The sequence below is a fragment of the Microcebus murinus genome, chromosome 11 (assembly GCF_040939455.1).
Source record: "Microcebus murinus isolate Inina chromosome 11, M.murinus_Inina_mat1.0, whole genome shotgun sequence".
NCBI classification, from domain to species: Eukaryota; Metazoa; Chordata; class Mammalia; order Primates; family Cheirogaleidae; genus Microcebus; species Microcebus murinus.
In genome coordinates, this window is record NC_134114.1 from 69,468,636 (window position 1) to 69,493,624 (window position 24,989).

At 34.0% G+C, this 24,989-nt stretch overlaps 1 protein-coding gene across 4 annotated transcripts in view; it reads right to left on the reverse strand.

Moving 5' to 3' along the window:
* The window catches only part of ARB2A (ARB2 cotranscriptional regulator A), a 425,319-nt gene that overhangs the window by 370,546 nt on the left and 29,784 nt on the right, over window positions 1-24,989 (reverse strand). For 3 of the 4 annotated variants that reach the window (XM_076008185.1, XM_012751806.2, XM_076008183.1), the window contains exons 2-4: window positions 20,323-20,446; window positions 10,605-10,706; window positions 8,495-8,595 (exon numbers count right to left, since the gene is read on the reverse strand). In XM_076008185.1, coding sequence (XP_075864300.1) covers window positions 8,495-8,595; window positions 10,605-10,706; window positions 20,323-20,428 — 309 coding nt within the window. In that variant the 5' untranslated portion in view covers window positions 20,429-20,446. The remainder of the gene's footprint in view (window positions 1-8,494; window positions 8,596-10,604; window positions 10,707-20,322; window positions 20,447-24,989) is intronic. The other variant, XM_076008184.1, reaches the window with a different exon arrangement.

Here is a 24,989-nt window from a genome sequence, read left to right on the forward strand (position 1 = left end):
CAAGGCCTTGGGACACACTGCCTATCCCAGAGTGTCCAAGAGGTGGCACATGGAAGGCTTATTGATATTTTAAGATTTAATGTCTACCTTGCTGGGTTTTAGACTTGCTTTGGTCTGGTTACTCCTTTCTTTCCGCCTGACTCTGCCTTTTAGAATGGGAATGTTCACCCTATGCCTGTCCTGCCATTGTATTTTGGAAATACATTGTTTTTTCATAGGCTCACAGCTGGAAGTAGTTTGCCTTGAACCTCAGATGAGACTTTGGGCTTTGAGTTTTTGGGCTGGTGATGGAATGAGTTAAGGGGGACTATTGGGATGAAATGATTATATTCTGCATGTGAGAAGGATAGGAGTTTTGAGAAAACGGGGCTGGAACCCTAAGGTGTGGATGTAATTTGTCCCACCAAAACTGACATTTAAGTTTAATTGCCAATGTAAAGGTATTGGGAAGTGGTACCTTTAAGAGGTTGTTAAGAGGTTCTTAATTAGGTTGTTAAGATAGACTAATATCTTTCTCTTGAGACTTAGTTCTCTCAGGCATGGATTAGTTCTTGTAGGAATGGATTGGTTCTGAAGAGAGCAGAGGTTGTTATAAAGAGAGTTTGCCCTCGTGGTTTGCCCCCCTGGCACACCCGTTTCCCCTTCCAGTTCTCTGCTATGTTATGACACAGCATGAGGCTCTCACCCGGAGCCAAGCAGATGCCACCATCATGCTTCTCAGACTTTATAGCCTCCAGAACCGTGAGCCAAGTAAACCTCTATTCTCTACAAATTATCCAGTCTCAGGTATTCTGTTAGAGCAACACAAAATGGACTAAGACATGGGATAATCTCCTCATGTTCGGGTAAACTGACTGTTAACCTTAATTATATGTGTAAAGTCCCTTCATCGTAGTACCTAGGTTCGTGTTTAAAGAAATAAGCAGGAATTTGAAATTTTGAGGCATATTTAGAAGTACGCCTACCACATGAAGCGAAATGTTGATTTTTCTAATTCTATCAAATTTTTTGCTTTCATCAGCCTGTATTCTTTGATAAAGAACATTTATTCTTCACCTGCAAATGAACTACAGTAACTCGTTAAAACTGAGCCAGCTGCTCAATTCTTTCTCATTGATTACCAATTTTTAGATAAATTTCATCTGAAAATGGCAAACAGGTTGTATTTTAAAAGATTAGAAATCACGACTTTATTAAATGTTTTATAATTAATTAGAACCCTCATTCGGTTTGATCCTCAAATTGTTCCAATTTGGGCCAAAAGAACTCCTTCCAGATTAGTTCCTCTATCCCTTTCACATGCTTTCATTAGACTGAGTGCATTGCTTTCTGGCAAAACATCATGTCCCAAGCTCATCTTATATTGTTCCATTTCCAAATCTGTAGACAGCCTTTTCTCCAAAGAGCTCTAGCCCTTTTTACTAAGCAATGCATTTAGAAAACAAAATCTTATCACCAGGTGGACTCATTGCTACTAGGGAGACAGTACTTCCAGGATCTTTCAGTGAGTAGAACTAAGAAATATATTTTTAAAATATGATGAGTTAATAATGATATTCCCAAATTTAATTTTTAAGGAGTTTTCTTTGATTTTATGTCCATACATCTTGAATCCTAAAAATCTTGGTTTATAATTACATTTACATATTTATTTGCTTTAATATCCCATATTCATAAAATTATTTCAAAATTATTATACCAATATCACTATAAGAGTAAAACCACTAAGTTAATTTTAACGTTACATTCCACTAGCCATTCTTTTTATCCTTGGGACATATCCAACAAAGGAAGTACACAGTACTGTATCCAAAACATTTGAAATAGTTTTTTCTCTGCTTGGTTATATTTCCAACTGGATATACAATTAGACTCATTTGTTTTCTTTTCAATTTTATGGTTGTTTTTTTTTTTTTTTTAAATACCAAAATGCATGGGGCCGGGCGCGGTGGCTCACGCCTGTAATCCTAGCACTCTGGGAGGCCGAGGCGGGCGGATTACTCGAGGTCAGGAGTTCGAAACCAGCCTGAGCAAGAGCGAGACCCCATCTCTACGATAAATAGAAAGAAATTAATTGGCCAACTAATATATATATATATAATTAGCCAGGCATGGTGGCACATGCCTGTAGTCCCAGCTACTCGGGAGGCTGAGGCAGAAGGATTGCTTGAGCCCAGGAGTTTGAGGTTGCTGTGAGCTCTGACGCCACGGCACTCACTCTAGCCTGGGCAACAAGCGAGACCCTGTCTCAAAAACAAAAACAAAACAAAAAAAAAAACAACAAAAAAAATAAAATACCAAAATGCATAATAGTTCAAAAATTGAAACTATATGAAAAAGTATAATACTAGAGAATTCATAATGCCATTCCTTCATCCTGCTCCTCCACATTCTCCTTAGATATATGTTATTATTAATTTTGAGTTATTCCTTCTGGCTTTTTCCAAAAAAATAAACCAACAACAAATATGTGTATTTCTTTCCCCTCTTTTCTCTTACAAAAGGGCAAATGCACATGTAATTTCATAAGATACTGGTAATTTCTCCTCTAAAGGAATTTATTTTACACTCCCACCAGCAACATATGAGAGGTCCAACAAATGAAGTTAAACATTATCAGTGAAGTTAAACATAATTTCATATGTGTAACAGATATTTGCATTTCTTTCACTGTGAATTGCTTATTCATGCCTTTTACTCATTGTTGAGTTGTTTTAAGTTTAGGGTTTTTTTTGGGGGGGTTGGTCTTTTTCATCTCAGTTTTTAGGTCTTTGGATACTTCCTTGCTATCTCATTAAACAAGATATTCCAGGTTCAAAACATTCACTTCTTGCCCCAGAGGAATCAGAAATTTCCTCAAAGAATTCAATTTGTTTTGACGGGAAACAGAAGTTAAAAACTGCAATCATTGCTACTAGGTTGGTTTTTCAAGACCATAATCATTGCTATGAGGTTGATAGGTTTTATTTCATTTTTTGCATTTAGATCTCTTATTCATTTGGAGTTCATTCTGGTGTACACGTTGATGCAGAGTCAAATTTTATATTCTTACGGATAATTATCTATCAATTACTAAAAGTCCCTTTTTCCCCATTGATTTGATTTCACCTTTCTGTGAAGGTGAACTTATAGCTCCATGTGTATTTGGGTTTTCTGTGTATCTCAGGAATTTGTATTCTATTCAATTGGTCCGTGTGTCTGTTCATACATCAATGCCCCATTTTTTAAAGTGGCTTACAGTTTTTGGAACCACAGAACACAGAAAATTATTTCAGTGACTAACTTTTATTTTTTTAAGGATTGTGAACATTTATTATTATTTAAAAACAATAAATAATAGAAATTCATTTTTCATAGTTCTGTAGGTAGAGAAGTCCAAGATCAAAGTGCCAGTATTTAGTATGTGATGAGGGTCCTCTTACTGTGTCCTTACTTGGCAGAAGACAGATGAGCAAACTGGGAATGAACCTATTCCCTTAATCCCTTTTATTTACAATTTTTTTCAGTGACTAATTTTTAAATTCCAAGATGTCTAACTACTAATACCATCCTAGATTTAGTATTCCATTTGTAGGAATGGATACTAGAGAGAGATGGAAGGCAATGGAAGCTGCTAACCAACTAGGGGCCAATGGTCATTTCTTCATCTCTACTATAGAAAGATAAGCATGATGTAAGTAATAATAAGTAGACAGAGAAGGGAGAGAGAAACAGAGAATTAAATCTTTATAATATCAATAATGATAAATTTGAAATCTTCTTAAACAATAGAGTTCTATTTTCTTTCCACACTCCTAATGTTTATATGAAACATTAAAGATCATATAATGATATCATACATACCTATCTTTCTTATTCTTCACAACAGTACAAATAATTTTATTTTCATTTTACAGTAGAGACTTGCAAATATTATTTTTCTAAAGTCACACAGATATGACTGAGCTAGAACTAGGATTCAGATCTCCTGAAGGCCAATATAAAATGCATGAATTTCACCTTATATGGAGGTATTATACATAGATAATCACAGTATACTTAAATATTTGAGTATTAAAATAATGATAACTTATATCATTCTTCCTTAATTTAAGTTGTTCCTAATTTCAAATACCTGAAACTTGCCATTGAAGAAATCCTATAAGACATTACTGGCCTACATTTTTTAATAAATCTCATTTTATAAAAAATGTATAATATATTTCAGCAATTTTTTTACTATTTTGGAAGACATATATTACTAATTTAAGACCAGAGAAGAAAATTATACCCTTAGTTGTTTTTGTAAGTGTGATCCTATCCGTTAATAAAAAGCCAAGTTCCTAAGACTACTAATTGCTGCTAGTCTTTTCCTATGCACATTGGTAATTAAGACATATATCAAAGAAAATGCAGAAACCAAAATTAGGGAAGAAAATAAAACTTTCCATTGTAATTGCTTCTGGATTATAAACTCTCCATTTAATCATATTTCAGTACTGACATGAAAGAAATAGTTGAGAAAATTTCACAAGTCATGTGCTGTTTCTACCTAACATGATAGCCTTTCTAGTTTTTCTCTAAGTTTCCCACCTCCTTAAGCCAACAGTATCTTTCTAAATTTAGAGAAATCATCCAAACTTATTAAGGTCTATGTTTTTTTTCAAGCTATATATGGATAGTATAAAAATATATACATATTAGCAAAAGCATCTGTTTGACTATAAAAATGTAACTGTGTGAACGTAAAGAATATTCTTTTGTGTATTATGGCACTGCATTCTAAAAACAAACTGACATCTCAGTTTATTTTACTTACACAATAAGTTTAATTTACATAGAAATGATAGAGCATTTCAGGAGCAAGTCTTAAAAACAATTTCTGCTGAATGACTGCTATAATAATCTCCTTAAGAAAGAAATAAACATAAACTAAAACAACAGTTGTGAAACATATATAGTAGCTCTCAGCTAAAGACAAAACTCGATATTCAGTAGGAAAATGCTAAAAAAAAACAGAAGGGATTTTCATTTAGATTGCTGGCTGAAGTCAAAATGTGTTTCCTTAAACCTTCAATCTTAAGCATATCAAGAGCTGTTTATTAGGGTAGGCTCTCAGGCAGTAAACACAGATTTCCACCATCTTCTGAATCCTCCCCTATGACCACCAATGAGAAGAGAACAGAGTTTCACAGTGCTTCTATGTTCAGGACTTGGTAAGGTTCTTTCCACAGGTTCTTGCTTAATGGAACGAGAGACCTTATTGGTAACATAAAGCACTAACTTATCTCCAGTACAAAGGGTTATTTGTTTTTGAGGAACTGTGGACAGTTATACAAGAACTTATGTTTTTCTGAATTATAATGATAAAAGTCTGAAGTTTGACTATGAAGATTAAAATTTATTTATTTATATATTATGCCATATATACATATAGTCTATTTTTATCAAATATTGTGAACTAGATCTCAAATAGAAATTGAAATCATTAAAAATTATTTAGCTTTACAAACAGGACAATTATTATAATTTTCCTTTCTTCCAATAAGAAAATATACACCTTTATGTTTAAATTCCTAACATTAAGAAATTCTCTAAAATGCATAGATCCAAAGTTTATACTAAACAGTTTATATATTTGTATCACATTTATTGTTCAACAAATATAGTGAAAACTCAGTCTCCCCCAAATTGCTTAAAAAACATGCATTAAAAATAATGTAATGCCAGGTGGTAAGTAGCATAAGAGAAATACAGTAAACTCATGCCTTTAGTTTATTAACATTTTCTTTTTTTTACTCTAATTTCTTATTTACTTTTAAGTCTTGCTAAATGGCATTCATGTTTAATGTCATCTTAAATCATTTTTTGTATTAGACAAGATAGAAAGAAATATGGAAAGGGAAGAAGGGAAATGAGAAGAAAAAGATTGTAGCAGAGGAAATGAGGGAATTATTCCAAAAGGAGGAGACATCTGAGTTAAAGCCAGAAGGCAGGTAGAGATGGGTTATTGTGACAAGAGAGGAAGTGCATATCAAAGGGAGGAAACAGTGTAAAAGTAGAAGGTGTAAATAAAGAATAGTAAATTGGTTAAATTTAACTTGAAGGCATGGCTCAGAAATAGAAATTAAGGAATATTAATAAAAAGGCCCATAGATGCATTATCCTACTATCATAAACTCCAAATAAACTAATTCATTATAATGAAAACTATGTCATTATTGACATATCACTAGAACTTGTACAACTCATTTTTAATGATGTAGGAAATGGAAATTAATTAATAATCCTCAACAGTGAAATTAACAATTAAAACAAGTATTCTAAACATGATATGAGAAACAAGATGGTATGAAACAAATACTGCAACAACCAGATTTTCCCTCTCCAACCCCTGGGTCTTTTGTTGTGCTGAGTTTTATATTAGGAAAGTTAGTTTATTTTTGATGGATGTATTAGGGAAGAAAAGGGAATGGTAGTGAAAGCTGAGGGCTTCACTGATCTAAATTTAAGAAACATTGCATTAAAAGTTAAATGCTATGATTTTGGATGATCACTTAGGTTTAACTTGATCATAAACACAAATGTGAATGCAAGCACAGGTGTTAGTAATATAGATAATACTAAATAATACGCTCTCTCCATATAAATAATCAACAAAGTAAAAATTGAAAACATTTTGATTCTTGTGGACTGAGGTCCAGTAAGAATAAATCTGTGACCCTCCATATATCCAAAGAATTAGGTATAAGATCCTACAAGAAATAAATCATTTTCACATGGAATGATCTCCTAAGACATACTAGCTGGATATAGGTGATGCTGGAGGATACAAGTTGATAGTATAAAAGATGCAGATGCCAAAAAGGACAAAATTAAGTTTGGAGAATAGCAACCTGTCCGTGTAAGCTGGTGTACATGGCTTATGGAAAAGAGTAAAACGTGAGCCGCACTTAAAAACAAAGAAAAGATACTAACTCCTCTCTAAGGCCATTATGATATAGTCATTCTATAATTAGAATATTACCAGTTTGCAGAATATAATTCAAGCGGAGATAGGAAAGTTTTTTTGTTTGTTTTTTTAACGTGCAACAAATTATTAAGGGCATTAAATATATTTAAGTTATCAATACTGGAGAGCAGTATCAAGAAATGAGAAGGGTTTTTAACAGTCAGATTGTGCACTGCTTGCAAGCTAACAAGTTAGCCCGCACAGTTTCATGTATGCTTCCAGGAGACACTAGATTCTTGGTCAGAAACAAATGACTTTATCCTAACCAGGGTACAGCAGGCATCATGAGCTTCATGTTTTCATCTGTTCCTCCTGACCCTCAAATCCCAAAGAGGCAGTAAAGATGGGCCCAGGTAGATGTTGAGCATGCAGTAGGATTGTATCACAATTGAGGAACCTCAAATTAGGAAATCCAATCTTATAAGGGGACTGCTAGAAAACCTGCTTTCCTTTGCCATCAGTGGGGAAGCGAGGACTATTATCTTTATTATGTTGGACAGCAAGTAAATCTGTTGGAGGGAGACATAATCTCTGTCTTAGAAGCCTGTTTCCTATACAAATTTCCTTGAAGAAATAGTCCAGAACACAAGCTGTCAAAGCCTTTGCTCAGAAACACACAGAAATGCAAGAGATCCAAGAACTGTCTTCCAGCAAATTATATATTGTTTATGCTATTATTTATGTTAGCATATATTCTTTATGCAAGTATCTAACTAAGTAGTTCATTTTTACTACTTTAATAAAAATTCAAAAAGGAATATAGAAATTTCAACTTATTCTTGGAAAAGTAAAGTACCTGTCTAGTTATCACACTAAGCAAATGTGTCCATATGTATTTTATTAAAAATAAAGACTTAATATAACACAGAATGAGTAAAACTTTTGGCTTTATCAAAACATTCACCTAGATGACAAATGACATTTTCAAAGGTTCCTGTAAGTGGTACCATGTGAAAGTATCTAATGTTTGCAAGGCCTAATCCTTTATCAAGTCAAAGGTAAGTAGGTTAGTTTCAACTTATTAGCTAAATATCAATCTTTTTCATGTAAATATACACTTAAAAGAACCCTTATTCCTCCTGGCACAGTGGGGGATTCAACCTCTTAAAAACATTTTTAAAACTTTAATTAAAATTTGGCATGAATTTATATCCCTATGGAATGACTCAATACAAAATATTAAGGTCATGGGAAGGATATATTTGTCCCCAAACAGAAACTTTTTGTTTTGTTTTGCTGGTGGTGAAGGAAAGGTGCTTGCTGCCTGAGGAGATGGCAGACTATTGTCTCAAAGACCACCTCACCTCTGTAAAAACAGAAACTTTTAAACCGAGAATATGTTTCTAACATAACCACTAAAAATAATCAAACAAAACAAAAAGCAAAAACCTTTTTTAACTCTTTTTTTGTAGAAAGAGTGCATGAACCACTGCATCTTCAAAACCTTTATTCCGAGTATTTAAAATTGGGAAAAACAAAGTTAAAGAAGTATACGTGACATACCTCTCCTAGAGCCTCGTATCTTTTCTGGTTCCATCTGTGCAAGTCTTCCCGGTAGTTAAAAACAAATGGTTCCCCAGTTTTTATGTGTCTTAACTGCCCCTCTAAGAAGATAAACAAACAGTATTGCTGTAATTCAGAGTACATTTACAATAATATAAACAGTACAACCAATGGTGTCTGATAAGAATTTAAAATAACTTTCTCAGAACAGTTTATTTGTTTAGATTTTTTTCCCTTCAAATGCCGGTATGATGCAAACATACAAATATTATAAAAGAATGATCCCTAAGTACTCAACGGCTATTCTTCTTGATCTTCATCTCTCTAAAGCAAACTAACAATATTTTAAGGCCTACTATGTATAAAGATCTCTACTAGCTATTTTCACGAACATGGTCATAGTATTCAAGAAGCTGAGGGGCTAGCTGAGGTAAAAAAAAGTATAAATATTAAGAAGTTAAGCAATTTCAGGAAGTTAACAAAAACAAGACTGATGTAGGTTAACAATCTAAAAGCTGTCACAGTCCATCCACGTAGACAATAAAGTCTAGAATGATTTTAAAAAAATGAAAAATCCCTAATGGCTAGAATAAGTTCAGAAGGTTACAGTGAGATTTCTCAAGGTAGGTCTTGAAATATGGGTAGGATATATAGCAACTGGAGAAAGGCAGTAAGCTAACAAAGGTTTGGACTGTTAAATCAGACTCATAAAATCAGAGATCCTCACTGATACTGAGTAAGTTTTACTAATAATTCCAAGGATACAGGCAATTAAGCAGCATAGGCAAAGCAGGGAGAGGTCTGGAACATCCTGGCATTTCCTCCAGGTCCTTTCCTCTCACTGAACAGCTCTTTCTGGCTCAGAGTAGGTGAGGTCTCTCAAGGAGGCATACAGATGCCCCACGCACTGGTGACCATTTGGGTCAAAAATATTTCCATTTCATGTGCGAAAGAGTTGTATTGCACATGTGATATTCTTTAGAGAAATATTTCTCATATATCCAAAGGACTGTACGTTTTTTTACCATGAGCAATGCTAAACAAGTTATCCTGCTCAAAGTATTCCATAGATAAGGACCTTTCCTCATAGCAAATATTATTCCTTATTTACTAAATCAGTTAATTATCACCATATTTACAAGGAGAAAAGACCAAGCCACCTGTCCTCAAGACAGGACTCCTTCTCCAGGGGTATTGGAGAGAAATAGAGCACAGACCTATTCTTTTAACCCCTCTTCTCCTCCAGGCAAAAAATATTACTACTTGAACACACACTGGCATTAAATATCCTTTATTTAAAAAATGACATAGATTTCAGTTTCTTGAGCAAAAATAAAAGGGAAAAATTAATGTAAAAGACCCAAGTTTCTAGGATCTTCTGTTTAAACTCACCTAAAATCCTAGTACACAGACTAATACCTGTATTAGGAATACTGTATAATTTCTAATACCTGTAACTGATGTTGTAAATGGATATCCACTAATACAATGATGATACAGAACCAATTCAGTTGATGCAGCAACACACAGAAAACTTCAACAAATGCTACCTATCCTGTAATACAACTACCCTTCAAGTTTAACAGTGTGTTAATAATTCAATGAATCCTGACTCTTCATTCCAGAAACATCCTTGCAATCTAGGTATGTTCCTCTACATCCCAAGTATAAAGATTATTTTATTCAAAATCTAATTAATAAATTTTAAAATAAGGATTTTACCTGAAAAATCATGGAAAAATGCTTTAAAATATTGTCACAGATAATTATTGTCAGTCACTTCATTTTAAATAACATGTGAAACACTAGCATCTTTCTATATAATTTAATTAGGAGTTCCAATTGGATACCAGGGAGTTGAATGCTCAAGGTTGAAATGCATATGCTGAATCAAATTCCTGTCCATTAGTTTGCCTGACTTGACAACTATGGGAAATTGTTACTTGGTGACACTTCACTCAAGTGAAGGACTTCACCATGCAAGGCTAAGTCATTTATTTCTCAAAAGAAATACATAAAACATTCTATCTGGCCTTGAAAAGTAGCAAATAATATCAGTCTTATAATTACCATTATTAAATAAATTTTGCATATGGCATACACCACTTACTTTCATTAAAAGCATATTCAAATCCTTCCAGGGTATCAGGAAAATCAAGAGGTGGTTCATCTTTTTTCATTAGTTCATCCAAATCTATCCTAGATAATAAATCTAGAAAAGAATGAAATAAAAATTACTTATATTCATTTTCATAGTTAATAAAAATTATATTTTAAATTATTTTTAATATTCTTGTCTTAGACTAATTTTTATGTGTTGTTTTAACTGATAATATATTATTAAATTTTTAAGTTCTCAAAATGCTATATTATGATCCAGTACAATATCAACATAAGCACTTTCAAAATCATAATTCTCAAAACAATCACAACTCAGATTCTATTAGCCACTCTTTAACTTCCTCCCTTCAAAATAGACAGCTATTAATTTATACCTTATTAATCTTATTTTTTAGTTTAAAAATTTCAGATATTAACATGACTTTTAAAAAGTCATTAAATCTTACATATAAATGAAACTTATTTATGAATAAGAGAACTTATTATATATCTAAACAATGTTAACATAACATATTATTCCATTTTTAGGGAGAAATATGTTAAAAGATACCACAGGGAAGAGTTGAAAAGGGATAGTGTTTTAGATTTCTACATATTAGCAAGTTGTATTTTAAATTGTTTTAATAAAAGTTTGACATATCATTAAAAAATAAATAAAACATGTTAACTAGTGAAAATTGGTTGATACAAAGCAGTTTCTATTCTTCACATCATTTGATTCCACACAATTAAAAAATTCTGTCAACCTGTTTTTCTATAATAACCATTTTATTTTAGAATAATTTTAGATTTCTGGAAAAGTTGAAAGATAGTACAGAGTATGTTATAATCCTCATTCATTTTCCCTATTGAAAACAGTTTATATCACCATGGTACATTTGTCAAAATGAAGAAGCCAACGTTGGTATGTTGCTACTAACCAAAGCCCAGACATTATTCACATTTCACCAGTTTTTCCATCAATATTTATTTTCTGTTCCAGGATTCCATCCAGGATACTACAGTGCATGTAGTTATCATTTCTCTCCAGTCTCCCCTGGTCTGTGACAGTTCTCAGTGTTTCCTTCTTTCCCATGATCTTGACAGTTTTGAGGAATACTAGTCAGGTATTTTATAGAATGACCCCTGATTTGGGTTTGTGTGATATTTCTTCTCGTGATTAGAACCGGTTATGGGTTTTTGGAAAGAATATGACACAGGTGAACTGCTGTTCTCAACACATAATGTCAAAGGGAACATGACATCAACAAGACATCACTGATGATGTTAACCTTCATCACTTGGTTAAGGTAGCATTTGCCAGCCTTCTCCACTATAAAGTTACTATTTTTCCCATTCCATAATCTGTTCTTTGGAAATGACTATGTCTGGCCCACTCTCAAGGAGAAAGGGGAGGAATTATGCTGAAGTAAAGAACATCTACAAATATTAATATTATTTGTAATACTTCTGTGTGGAAGATTTAAATCTCTTCCTCAATTTACACAATTATTCAATCACTTTTTTACATCAGTATGGACCCATGGATATTTACTGTATACTTTGAGTTACAATCCAATACTACATCATTTTTTTTTTCAAATTGTTCCAGCGATGGAAACTGTAAGCTCTTTCAGTTGACTACTGTATATATCCCTTTAACATGCTCTTATCTTTTTGCTTTCTGATCATTTCCTTACTTTCTATTCCTACAAGATGTTCCAGGTTTATCATATATCTTTCCAGCCACAACACTAGAATCAGTCTATCAGAAGTATTTAATGATATCTTTTAGGCTCATATTATAGGATAAGGCTAAAGTTCTTACTATATGTCATCATAGTGTCATTTCTAAAATGAGAATAAAAAGATAAACTTCAAATTTACATAATTTCAAAAAGATATGAAATCATCTTTGTCAAATCAAGAAAAAAGAAAGAATAGGTTTTGAGTTTCTTCATTCTAACTCAAGTTCCTGAAGACAAAAGCTCCAAGAATAAGTTGTAAGGCAAAGCAGTCCCTTTCCTACAAAAGAAGTATCTCAGAAATAACACTTTATTCCTGTTTCTCACAGAGACATAACAAATCCTTTGTACAGAACATCATCAAAATTGCTGGAGAGAAAAGTATTTTGTCTGCCCCCAGTCTCACCTCTCTCTGTAGGGTACAAAGACAAGCCATTGAAAAACATAATTAAAAAATCATTGTTTAGTAGTTGTCTTTAAACTCTTATATCAAACTCAACTCATACAAAAATACACCATTTTCAACATAAAAAATGTTTACAAACTCTAGTGAAACAGAAATTTCACATAATATACATATTGGGCTTACAAAGGGACATATGCTGACAATTCCTCATTCATTAGTAAAGTTCTGACCACGTTGTAAATCTTCCCCAAATAGAGTAAAGACAAGTTTTTTAGTATCAAAAATTGGCTTGCAGTAGCTGTAAGATTATTACTTTTCCTTCCAATGAATTGAGGTTCAGAGACAAAATTAGATTTCTTCACTTCACAGTCATCTTCTACAATTCAAAACTTACAACCCTTTTAAGCAGACACACAGAAACCATCTAATACATAAGCAGATGCGTTGTGTCCAGTAGCCATTTTGTTTCTACCTAGACCATAAAATGTAGCCTTAAATCTATACATCACTTTCATATACATTACCTCATTTGATCATCATATCCTAGAAAATCCTAGGAAACTGCAACACGTTTTCATCTTGACTGTCTTTCAGACAAGGAAATGAGCTCAGAGAGTTAAAATACCTTGTCCAAAATTATGGCTTAATAGTAAGTGGGATTAACAAAATTAACATATCTCTCAAAACTGAACTCAGTGTGCTTTCAAAATCACCATATTCATTTTATATGCCATATCAACTCTAATATTCTTTCCCTCTTTTATTCCTTTTATAAATTATAAATAGTTATGAACAAAAAAATGTTCAAAATGTTCCCAAGAAAGATAAAAAAAAGATATTCTTCAAATTTTTCCTCTGTCAACTAGACAACTTGATATAGATTTTTAAAATTTTCATTAGCATTGAGAAGATATATAGAAAAAACCGTCAGAAATTATTTTTCTGCTTCGTAAAAGAAAAGCAATACAATAAAGTTGTATTTTACTCTGAGATTGGGTTCCAAAGGCAGTAGATTATGCAAAAATCAAGTATAATAAAAACATTTCCATTAACAATCCCTTCAATCACCTATAAAATGTAATACACTTAAAGCCATATAACTTAAATATGCATCAGATGTGACACAACTATTTTTTCTAAAGCATGGGTCTTGTGATTAAAGTGATTCAGCAACTAGAATTCTAAACCTCAAGGAAGCATATGCAACAACTGTATAAAAATATCATTTCATATGCAAAAGAACTGAAAACAGGGACTCAAACAGATACGTGTATATTAGTGCTCACAGTGGCACTATTCACAATAGCCAAAAGGAAGCAATTCAAGTGAACATTGATAGATGAATGGCATAACAGTTAATTTTATGCATAAATTTGATGGGGACACAGGGTACCATATATTTAGGTAAACATTCTGGATGTATCTGTGGGGATGAAACTAATATTTGAATGGGTAGACTGAGTAAAGCAAATTCCCTCCCTAATATGTGTGGGCCTCATCCAACCAGATAAAGCCCCGAATAGAACAAAAGAGCTGAGTAAATGAGAATTTGCTCTCTCTGCCTATCTTCGAGCTGGGACATCGGTCGTCTTCTGCCTTGGACTAGAACTTACACCATCAGCTCTCCTGCATCTCATGTCTTTGGACCTGGAACTATACTAATATTATTCATCCTTACAAAGGAAGGATATTCCAACACAACACAGATGTACTTCGAAGACATTATACAAAATTTCTGTCGCAGAAGGACAACTATTGTATGATTCTGCATATAGCTAGAATAATCAAATTTATATAGAGAGAAAGTAGAATGGTGGTTGCCAGGGGATAGGGGCAGAAGGGGATGGGGAGTTATTATTTAATGGGTATAAAGTTTCAGTTTTACAAGGTGAGAATAGTTCTAGAGATGGATGGTGGTAGTAATGGCATAACAATGTGAATGTACTTAACACTGAAGTGTGCATTTAAAAATGCTTAGAATGGTAAATTTTATATTATGTTTATTTCATCACAAAAGAAAATAGCATTTGACATATTTATTTATTAAAACGTTATTAGCTAAATGAGTGCTTAAAACATTACTGGAAGTCTACTTCCGGCCAAAATAGAATAACAAGAACTGAATTCTTCTCACTCTCCTTAAACAACTAGAAAGCAGAACAATTCATGTGTGAAAGAACGGTTTTCAGAAGTTGGACAACAGGCAGCCAGAACTGTCTTCAATAAGAGAAAAGAAACAAAAATGAACCCTTTGCCCTAGCTTACTGCCTAGAATCAGTTTAAGGTCCAGCAGGAAGGAGAACTCAAACAAACAATGAGGATGCTGCAGAGTTGAAAAGACAGAAATCAGAATTTGAATAACCCAAGGTGGCTAGATTTGGGAGCAGAGAATAGGAGCAGAGGAAACTGTTGAGAGAGAGTTTGCTGAGCACCGTTTCAGAGGGTGTCTTTGAGTATTTATCCATGCACATAGGAGAAAAAAATTACCCAAGGACAGGGAAAGCAGCAAGCTGAACAATTCCTGAAGTACACACAGAACTACAAATATGTATGCCCATCAGTCAGAATAGAAAGACCTTATAATACATGAGACATCAGACAGAGTTGTCAAAAGAATACCACCTTAGTAGTGGACTGAATTAGCCCTAGTAAAAAGGCTACTCTAAAACTGGCATATTGATGCAGAAAATGTCTGGCGCTGGGACACAGACACTTGCCGCCTCCCTGTAGCTCCGCATCTCCCAGGGCCAGTGCTGCCAGTGGCCAGTTGAAGGGCATGCTGCTGGGGCTGGCCCCACGGCACAGAGTCGCCTGGGGCCCCCGTGTGCCGGAATGCCCCCAGGCCCACGTGCCACTACCTATTTCCGGCCACGCTTCTTGTGTGATCCTGATTGGGTAATTTTTGAATCCCACTATTTTTGATTGGATGTTAAAGCTTATTGTTGATTGGACGCTTCTTGAGCCCTACCAAGGGTATAAAAGCAGGGGCAGAAGGCCAAGAAAGGAGCAGAACATCAGAAGACACAAAGAGAGCTATATCACTAGGTGTGCTGAGCCTGCTGTAGAAGAATAAAGGCTGTTCTCCGACTCTTCATGTGCCTCTCAGTTCTTTCCCCGGTCAAATGGATAAGAGCTGTAATGAGCTGTAACGCTAGCTGTACACATTGCCGCAACAATATCAAAGTTTAAAAAATTTTTCCTTGAAGAAACAATAACAAAAGATATAAATACCTACCAGAACAAAGCCCAACATCTTTTAAGAGAATACCAAAAACCAAAACAAAACAAAAATCAGAAACCAAATAATTATTTCTGTTATTTAAAAAAGTTTTTTTATTTTTAATTATTATGGGTACATAATAGTTGTATATCTTTACAGGGTACATATCATGTTTTGATACAGGCATATAAGATGGATTAATCAAATCAGGATAACTGGGGTATCCATCACCTTAGGCATTTAACATTTCTTTGTGTTAGGAACATTCCAATTCCACTCTTTTAGTTAAAATATACCCTAACTTATGGTTGATTATAGTCACATTCAAACTTCAAAGCTTCCCACAAATAGAAAAAAGAAAGAAAAAAAAAACACAAAAAATCCAGCTCCAGACGGCTTCATTGATTAATTTGACCCAACAGTTAAAAAAGAAAAAATATCATTTCTACATAAACTCTTCCAAAAAATAAAACGGCAGGATAGACTTCCCAACTCATTTCAGGAAGCCAGTATTATCCTGATATCAAAACCAGACACAAATTTTATTAAAAAAAAATTATAAAATATCTTGCAAATATAGACACAAAAATCTTCAACAAAAATCTAACAAATAAGAATCCAGCAATATATAAGGAAAATACACCATGTCCAAAGAGCCATGCAGTGCAAGGCTGGCTTAACATTTGAAAATCATTCAATGTAATTCCCTAAAGCCTGGATTCCATGTTTTAGGATCCCAGCTGCAGACTAGATTCAGGTTGGCTCCAATATGTTTCTCACCCTCTTTTGACTAGTGGCTACCTCAGGTATGTTCTTTTAATGGAGAATGGCAGGAGCTCAACAGTAGTTAAGCCAGACCACACAAACACAGTGTAAGGCTCTGCTTGCCTTACTTCCACTAAGCACTCATCAATGAAGCTGGGAAATACACTCGTCTCCCAAAAGCAGAGAACAGTATTCACTGAACAATAATCAAGGCTATCACAAATAATTATAATAATTCAACATTAATGTCCATTAATATCCAGAAGAATTTTTAAAAAGGCATTATGGCAAAGTGGGTAGTGGGGTAGGAAGGTAGAAAATAAAAACTAATCCACATGACCTAAGATGACTATAGAACATCTTTCCAGAAACCCAGGAAAAATGGGTTCAACAAATCAATAAGAGATAGTAGACAAGCTAAAAAACCCCATAAAACAGGCAAAGGGAAAAAGTGATCTTTTTAAGAAATGGAAGATTCCTTACAGGCTATCTTCATTGTCATCTCCAAAGAAGATGACATAATTGTCTGATGTGTAACATGCCTGCCTTTAATAATAGTCATCATCCACCTCCTCCTCACCATCTTCATTATCACATTATAGTAAGCTAATTTGAACTACTTTCTTCCAGAGTGCACTGCTTTCACCCTGCTCGTCTTGAGTTTTATCTGACATTTTTCTGCCCACTGATATAATCTTAAGAGATTTTCCACTATTTATGTCTCTATCTGAAGCACTTTTCTATTCATGAAAAATTAAATCACCTTCAAGTGTGCAGTCTTGCCACGTAAACCCAAAACACTCTAATGAATGGCAGTCACTAATCATCATCAGTTCATTGTTTTATGCATCATAGCCCAGTGTTGAAGAAACTCAAGAATAAAACTGCTTCTCTGTTTTAGGGATAAAGTTTTATTCAATTTGCTTATTTATTCTAAAATATAATTTACTATGCATTTGCCATTTTATTTTCTAATATTTCCAATTTGACTCCTTCATTAATCCTTACAACCCCATGTCTACTCAACATTATTATTTCTAGTGTACAGATGAAGAAAAAGATTTAGAGAAGTTAAGCAACTCACCAATGCTAAGAGGAAAACCCTGAGTTTGAATCCCAGATAGTTCTATCTCTAGAACCTATCAATAGTCTTTTAACACCACTGTTCCACCTCTAAAATCTAGAAAATCAATCTCAATTTATATACTGCTAGCAGGGGTATAAATTAGAACTACAACTTAGGAGATCAAATTTTTACATTATCAAATGAGGTTTGAGATGCACAAACCCCAGCACATCTATTTGGAAAGTAACTCTCACACATATTCCTTGTCCTCACTTCTAAATCATCCATTATTCTGAGTGTGCTGGATCATTCTCAGCAACATACAAATGTGGTAAAATCTTGTATAGGGTTATCTATGCTGACTCCAATGCCTCTCCTCCCATTCTCTATTCCAAGTTCTCCAATCAGTGTTTCATTCACTGAAACAGCTCTTTGTGAAGGTAACCAATGACTTCTACATTGCCAAATCTAAAAGTAAATTCTCAGTCCTCATCTAATCTGACCCATCACTAGCATATGACTTAATCAATGACTCCCTTTTTATTTAATTTTTTTATGTTTGGTGTTCAGAATCTCTCTCTCTCTTGCTCCTGATTCTCAGCCTATCTTACTAGAAATTCTGTTTCAGACTCTTTTGCTGGTATCTCCTCATCTTCCTGACCGTAAAAGTCTAGGTGCCCAGGGCTCAATCTTCAGATCTCTCCTCTTTTCTAGCTTCACTGACATCTCAGGTGATCTCAATTAGAATCATGACTTTAAGTATTATCTCAATGTTAATGATTCCCCAAAATTTTATCCCCAGCCCAAACTCTAGACTCAACTTCTCCATTTAGATGTTTAAGTGGTATCTCAACCTGATATGTCTAAATTCTAACTCTTGCTTTTCACCACCACCCCCACACCCAACCTGATTTTCCCAATATTTTCTCAATCTAATTAATGATGCTTGAAGCTATTTCTGTTAAGAATCTTCAGTTATCTCAGTTTCTTCTCTAATATTCCATGTCCAATACATCTGCAGATATGTCATCTCCTCCTTCAAAACATATCCAGAATCTGTCCCGTCTTCATTATCCCCTTGCTACCAAGCTAACCCAAGCTATCATCACCTCTCAAATTTGTGAAGAGACTTGTTCCAGATTAACATCTAAAGAAAGCAACACTGTTACTCATTTTCCATTTTTGTAGGTGAGGGCTAGTTATACCATTCCCTCAATAGATCATTACATCTAAAAGCAGGAATGAGGTGACACAAATTGAGACAAGAAAGTAGTTGCTTTATCCTATCTACTTAAGGCTTTCACCATAAGCATTAAAAGACAGTAGGGGAGATTCTTGAGGCATCTTTATTATCCAGCCTGGAACACAAGGTAGGACAGAAGTCAGGAATTCAGAGAAGTAGCCATAGCCATGACTACATGGTACATATTCAGCTGAGGTATTTATTACAAAGTATATCTAGGAACTCCTGAAGACCAAATAGACTCTATATTGAATTTAATAAAAGGAAACCCTATGACCCGGCATAGCTGGTGCAATGGTTTGCATGTTTGACATTGAAATTTTGTTGCCATTGTAACAGTGTTGAAAGGTGGAACCTTTAAGACTTGATTGGGACATGAGGGCTCTGCCTTCATGAGTGGGATTACTGTCATTATAAAAGAGCAAGTTTGGACACCTTTTGTCACTTGTCTTCCACCATGGGATGATGCAGCAAGAAGGCCCTCTCCAGATGCCAGCACCTTGATATTCGACTCCAGAACTATAAGCCAATAAATTTCTGTTCATTATGAATTGCCTAGCCTGTGGTATTCTGTTATAGCAGCACAAAACGGACTAATACAGTTGGCATCTCAACATTTAGAAAACCCATAAGAAATGTTATCACTATCAAGTAAAATAACTGTGAGATCTTGCACAGGTTACTTAGATAATCTGATCTTCAGCATGTCACTAAACAGATTGAAATATATAATAATGAAGAAACCTTACAGCTCAACAACAGATACCTCTTTGGGGAGTAAAATTAATTAGATAGCAGATCGTTTTTTAAAAAAGGTCTAGAACTCAAAATTCCCTAACAATGTCTAAGGGAGATTCCTTCTGAAATGTTAATCTGGACAGCATCTCATAAAATATCCCTAGTGCCAATGCCACAAAGACAGAATACAGAAATAGGCAGATCATTATCCTAATCCAGTATGATATTCCAACCAGCAAAAATATGGTAAGGGCACCATACTTGATTCAAAAGACTTATATTAATAGTTTTACCATTAAATGTATGACCTTGAATAAGAAGAGCATCAAGTAGTCTTATACCTATATAATTACACGATTCTATTATTTATTTACTGAGTACATACTGTGTCTCAGACACTGTGATAGGTGCCATGAGGGATACAAATACTTGCAAATAGTTTAGGTACTTATTTTAGAATTGAAATGAATGGAGATCACTTAAATATTCCTAAACCTTCATTAGGCACAATGAAAATTTCCTGAAAAAGCAAATTAAGTATGTACCTTTCAGTGCTGTAGTCTTTTCTTTTTCATCTGGACCTCCCTGCTGGATTTGTGCCATGTTTATCCAAATTGGCAACAAAATTAAAGAGCTCAAGGAAATAAACATCAATCTTCAGAAGACAGTCTAGAATAAATGAAAGCAATACATTAAGCTCTACTCAAATCCTACCTACTCTGTAAAACTTCCTAGAGCCTTCCAGTAGGAATTAATCTCTCTCTATCCTGATTTCCCACTATACTTTTTTGATACCTATGCCATAATACTTATTATGGCATTGCCTGCTTTGCATTATAGTTATTTATGTATTTATCTGTATTTATAGTTATTTATGTATTTATCTGGGTCAGTTAACAACTTACAAGCCCCAGGAATAGAGGTATCAAGTTTTTGTTATCTTTATATCTCTCATGTCACCAAACACAATATCTTATTCGTACAGACACCTACTTTTTGCTCAAATGAATTTAGAAAAACTTACTGTTTAGTTTTAGTTCCCTATCACCTAATGTTTTTAAAAATATCTTCAGGTAGTTTCAAAAACTTGAGATTTCTTTTAAAATAAAATGTAAGCGTGTGCCTTTGACAAGGTCAGAATGTCTCCCCTCTGGAATATGCAGATAGTGAGAAGGAAAAAAATACATAAATACATAAAGTATCTACAAATTACCTACAGTATAATTAAAAATACAACTTTAAGGAAAAAATTATCCCCTTTTAAAACGAAACTAAGTCAAATTCAATATCTGGAACCACACTCTATAAATGCCACTCCAGGTAAACAACCAAAACATAAAATTATGATTTATTAAAATCTAATCCTGTTCTAATTAGGCCAAAAGGAAGGCATTAAAACTAAAAGTAGATGGCTTTTCCCAGTGTACCCATGAATAGGTATACTATATGTGGCTATCCAATTTTCCCAGCACCATTTATTGAGTAAAGATTCTTTTCCCCAGTGTATGTTTTTGTCTGCCTTGTCAAAGATTGGATGGCTATATAAGGATGGTTTTATATCTAGGTTCTCAGTTCTGTTCCATTGGTCTATGTCTTTGGTACTGTTCTTTGGCCAATACCATGCTGTTTTAGTTACTATAGCCTTGTAGTATAGCTTAAAGTCTGATAAATTGATGCTTCCCAATTTTTTCTTTTTGCTTAAGATTGCTTTTGCTATACAGGATCTTCTCTGGTTCCCTACAAAGCATAGAATTATTTTTTTCTAGGTCTGTGAAAAATGATGTTGGTATTTTACTAGGGATTACATTGAATCTGTAGATCACTTTGGGTAATATAGACATTTTAATAATGTTGATTCTGCTAACCTATGAGCATGGTGTGGTCTTCTACCTGTCTGTGTTCTCTACTATTTCCTCACTCAGTGTTTCATAGTTCTCCCTGTCTAGGTCTTTTAACTCCTTAGTTAAATATATTCCTAGGTATTTTATTTTCATTGTTGCTATTGTGAAGGGTATTGAGTCTTTGATTTGGTTCTCAGTTTGACTGTTGTTGATGTATAGGGATGCTACTGTTTTGTGTACATTGATTTTGTAACCTGAGAGTTTGCTGAATTTGTTTATCAATTCCAGTAGTCACATAGCAGAATCTTTGAGATTTTCTAGATATAAGATCATAACTCCAGCAAAGAGTGACAGTTTGACTTCTTCTGCCCCCGTTTGGATGCCCTTGATTTCCTTCTCTTGTCTGATTGCTCTGGCATTTATAATTATCTTTAAAAATAAAGGCATTTCCATAATCAGCAGAGTATAGCAGAAAATGTTAAGAAAACTAATACTGAAAATAAATATTTTAAAACTATAAATGTTCCAAATGGTCATAACCAATACTGCCATTACTCAACTCTAACTGCAGGTATGTGATATAACAAGAAGGGCCCTCTGGCTCCACCAATAACTAGCCACGAGCCCTTGAAAAATTATTTAACTTCTCTGTGCCTCATTTTCCACATTGGTAAAATGGAAATGATAATCATGCTTTCTTCACAGTGTTACAGTGAAGTTAAATGTAAAACACTTAATATAGTGCCTGATCCATAATTAAGTGTTCAAGATATATATTAGCTTATATTTTTTTAATTGTTGTAAATGAATCATAGCTTCACCACTTAATAACAGCTCTGTGGCCTGTGAAAAGTTACTTAATATCCAAAATCTTCAGTTTCCCCATTTATAAAATATAGCTCATACCTCATAAATAGTGGTTGAGAATTAAATATCACAGAAGATGTGCATACCCAATCATTGCTATAGCAATCTTCTTGCTACTCAATGGTGTGAGATTTTCTAAAATGAATATCTAAAATGAATGAATAAATATGAGACTACTTTTTACTAAAAAGTGTTTTTCACTTAGCATGTACGTAGCTGTTATTTTTCTTCTATGAAGAGGTAACTCTACATAAATAAATGTGTCTATATTCCCTCAAGAAACATATCCTGAGTCTACATGGTAGGCAATGTGCAAGGCTCTGGGAGTGCAATGGTGAGTAAAAGTCATTGCCCTCTAGGGGCTTACTTTCTGGTTACCAGATCAAACGGCCAAGCAGCCACAAACAAAATATATCAGACGTAGACTGATAATTGCATCACTATTATATGAAAAAAAATATTTGTAAAGGCCATCTATTTATATTCATGAGTTACTCTGATCTGTCAAGTCTCACAAGTTTGTACACAAGCTTCACCAGCAACTTATACGCCATCCGATAGCAGACATTAAAGAGAAATGTTCATAATGAGAAATTCCACATAGCATCCTTTGCTAACAATTCTACAAATAAATTAACTATCTATAGGGAACTTCCTTTTTTACACTATCCCTCTGCTAACTCAATATTTCTTCTAAACATAAACTCTTAGGTCATTTTTCATTGTCCCCAAATTGTCTGATTCCTAAATAGAAAAATTTATACAATTATTTCACTATGATTGCTTTAACAAAGGTAAAATTATATTTTTGGTGCTAGAATCATTTTTAAAATTCACATTTTAAAGAATCACTTTCAAGATTCCCAGGATTAAATATCAGTTAATGATCTTTATTCTCACTTTATGTGAATCAACCTAAAAATCCACCCACCAATTCGCTGGAGTAATGGTATATAAGAAACTACTAATTATTATACGTGACCTTAAACCTTATAGTGGCAGATGCAAAGCAGGTAAGCATGAAGCAAAAGCAATTTTTCCGTTGCTCTCTTATAGACTGTGTTAGATTTTTTACCCTCTTGAGTTATTTTCCATAGCTATGGCACAGCTGGTGAAGCTAAATCAGGAACATTATAAATTCTCAATTTAGTTTTCCTAATAAAAATTCAGAGTTATAACCTGCATGACCACAGATAAACACGACTGAAAATGCAGCCAGCAAGCCGTTTGGTACATTTGATATATATTAATATGTGCACTCGACATAGTTTATTTGGCATTATCTGATGGAGGTTAGCTTATAGGGAATAAAGTGGCGGAAGGTTTTTACTGATGTGAATTGGGACACAGTTGACATGTTGTATACTTTGTGATAACCACTGCTGTTTAAATATGGTTTCCTAGAAATGGTTACAGTACAAACTAGATTCAAAACATCTCAGTTTGCGATTTCATTCTGTGAACTACACAAAGCAATTATCATATCTCCTTCCTTTCTATAATTCCAACAGAGAATCTACTATGTATAAATAAAGCTATAAATAACTTGTCATGTGTAATCTTTATCCAGTCAGCATTTCAAAACATGAAACAGTAGAATATTTCTTATTTGCCCCGTTTGCTCAAAATATGGCATGAGCCCTTATAAAATGTACAGAAAGATACAAAGAAGCCTTACTTTTCTATATTTGTTTGTTTTTAGGCAGGTATTAAATATGAAAACTAGATATAGGTGATTTTGTAACATAAGATCTTTCCATCTCACATTCTGAATGCACTGATGAAAGTACAATACATTAAGAACAAATAAAATTGGGTTAATTCTCTGAGGCCGCCAGGACTGGTCAGGTTCTAGTCTGGCCCCAAAGAATTTATGTTCACTAAGTCAGGCTCTGGAAATCAAGCTCAAAATAGCCCACTTGCAATAGAAATTATAGTAAGTGAAATCAGTAAAAGATATTTATGAAGAATCAAAACACACATCCAAATTGTAGCTAAGATACCCATCAGCAAAAGTTACTTCTAATAATACTGGAGAGTATATAATGCTGAGGCCACAGTGAAGAAAATGTATGTTTTAGGGTGTGTGTGTGTATGAACAGACATATGGCACAGTAAAAGGCTGAAGAATGAAGGCATCAGGCTGGAGCAGACACAGAAGACAAAGCCCAGGGTAATATGGGCCCCTGGTGCATAGAAAATGGTGGCTTCTATAGTAAACGCAATCACGTTTGGATCAAGACTAGGAATACCTGCTTCCAATTCAAGGCTATCTAAATTAATTCCTTAGTTTCCCAAGCAGCATGATATAGTATATTTGGAATGAGAAATCTAGATCTTAATGTCAGTTCTATCACCTAGTAGCTAAGTGACCTTTAGGAAGTCACAACTTCTCTAACCTAAGTAATGGGAATAATAACGAAAATAAGAGCAGTTATTTCTGCAGGGCTATTATGAAGATTACATGAAAGAACATATATGAGAGCATTTTGCAAACTATAAAT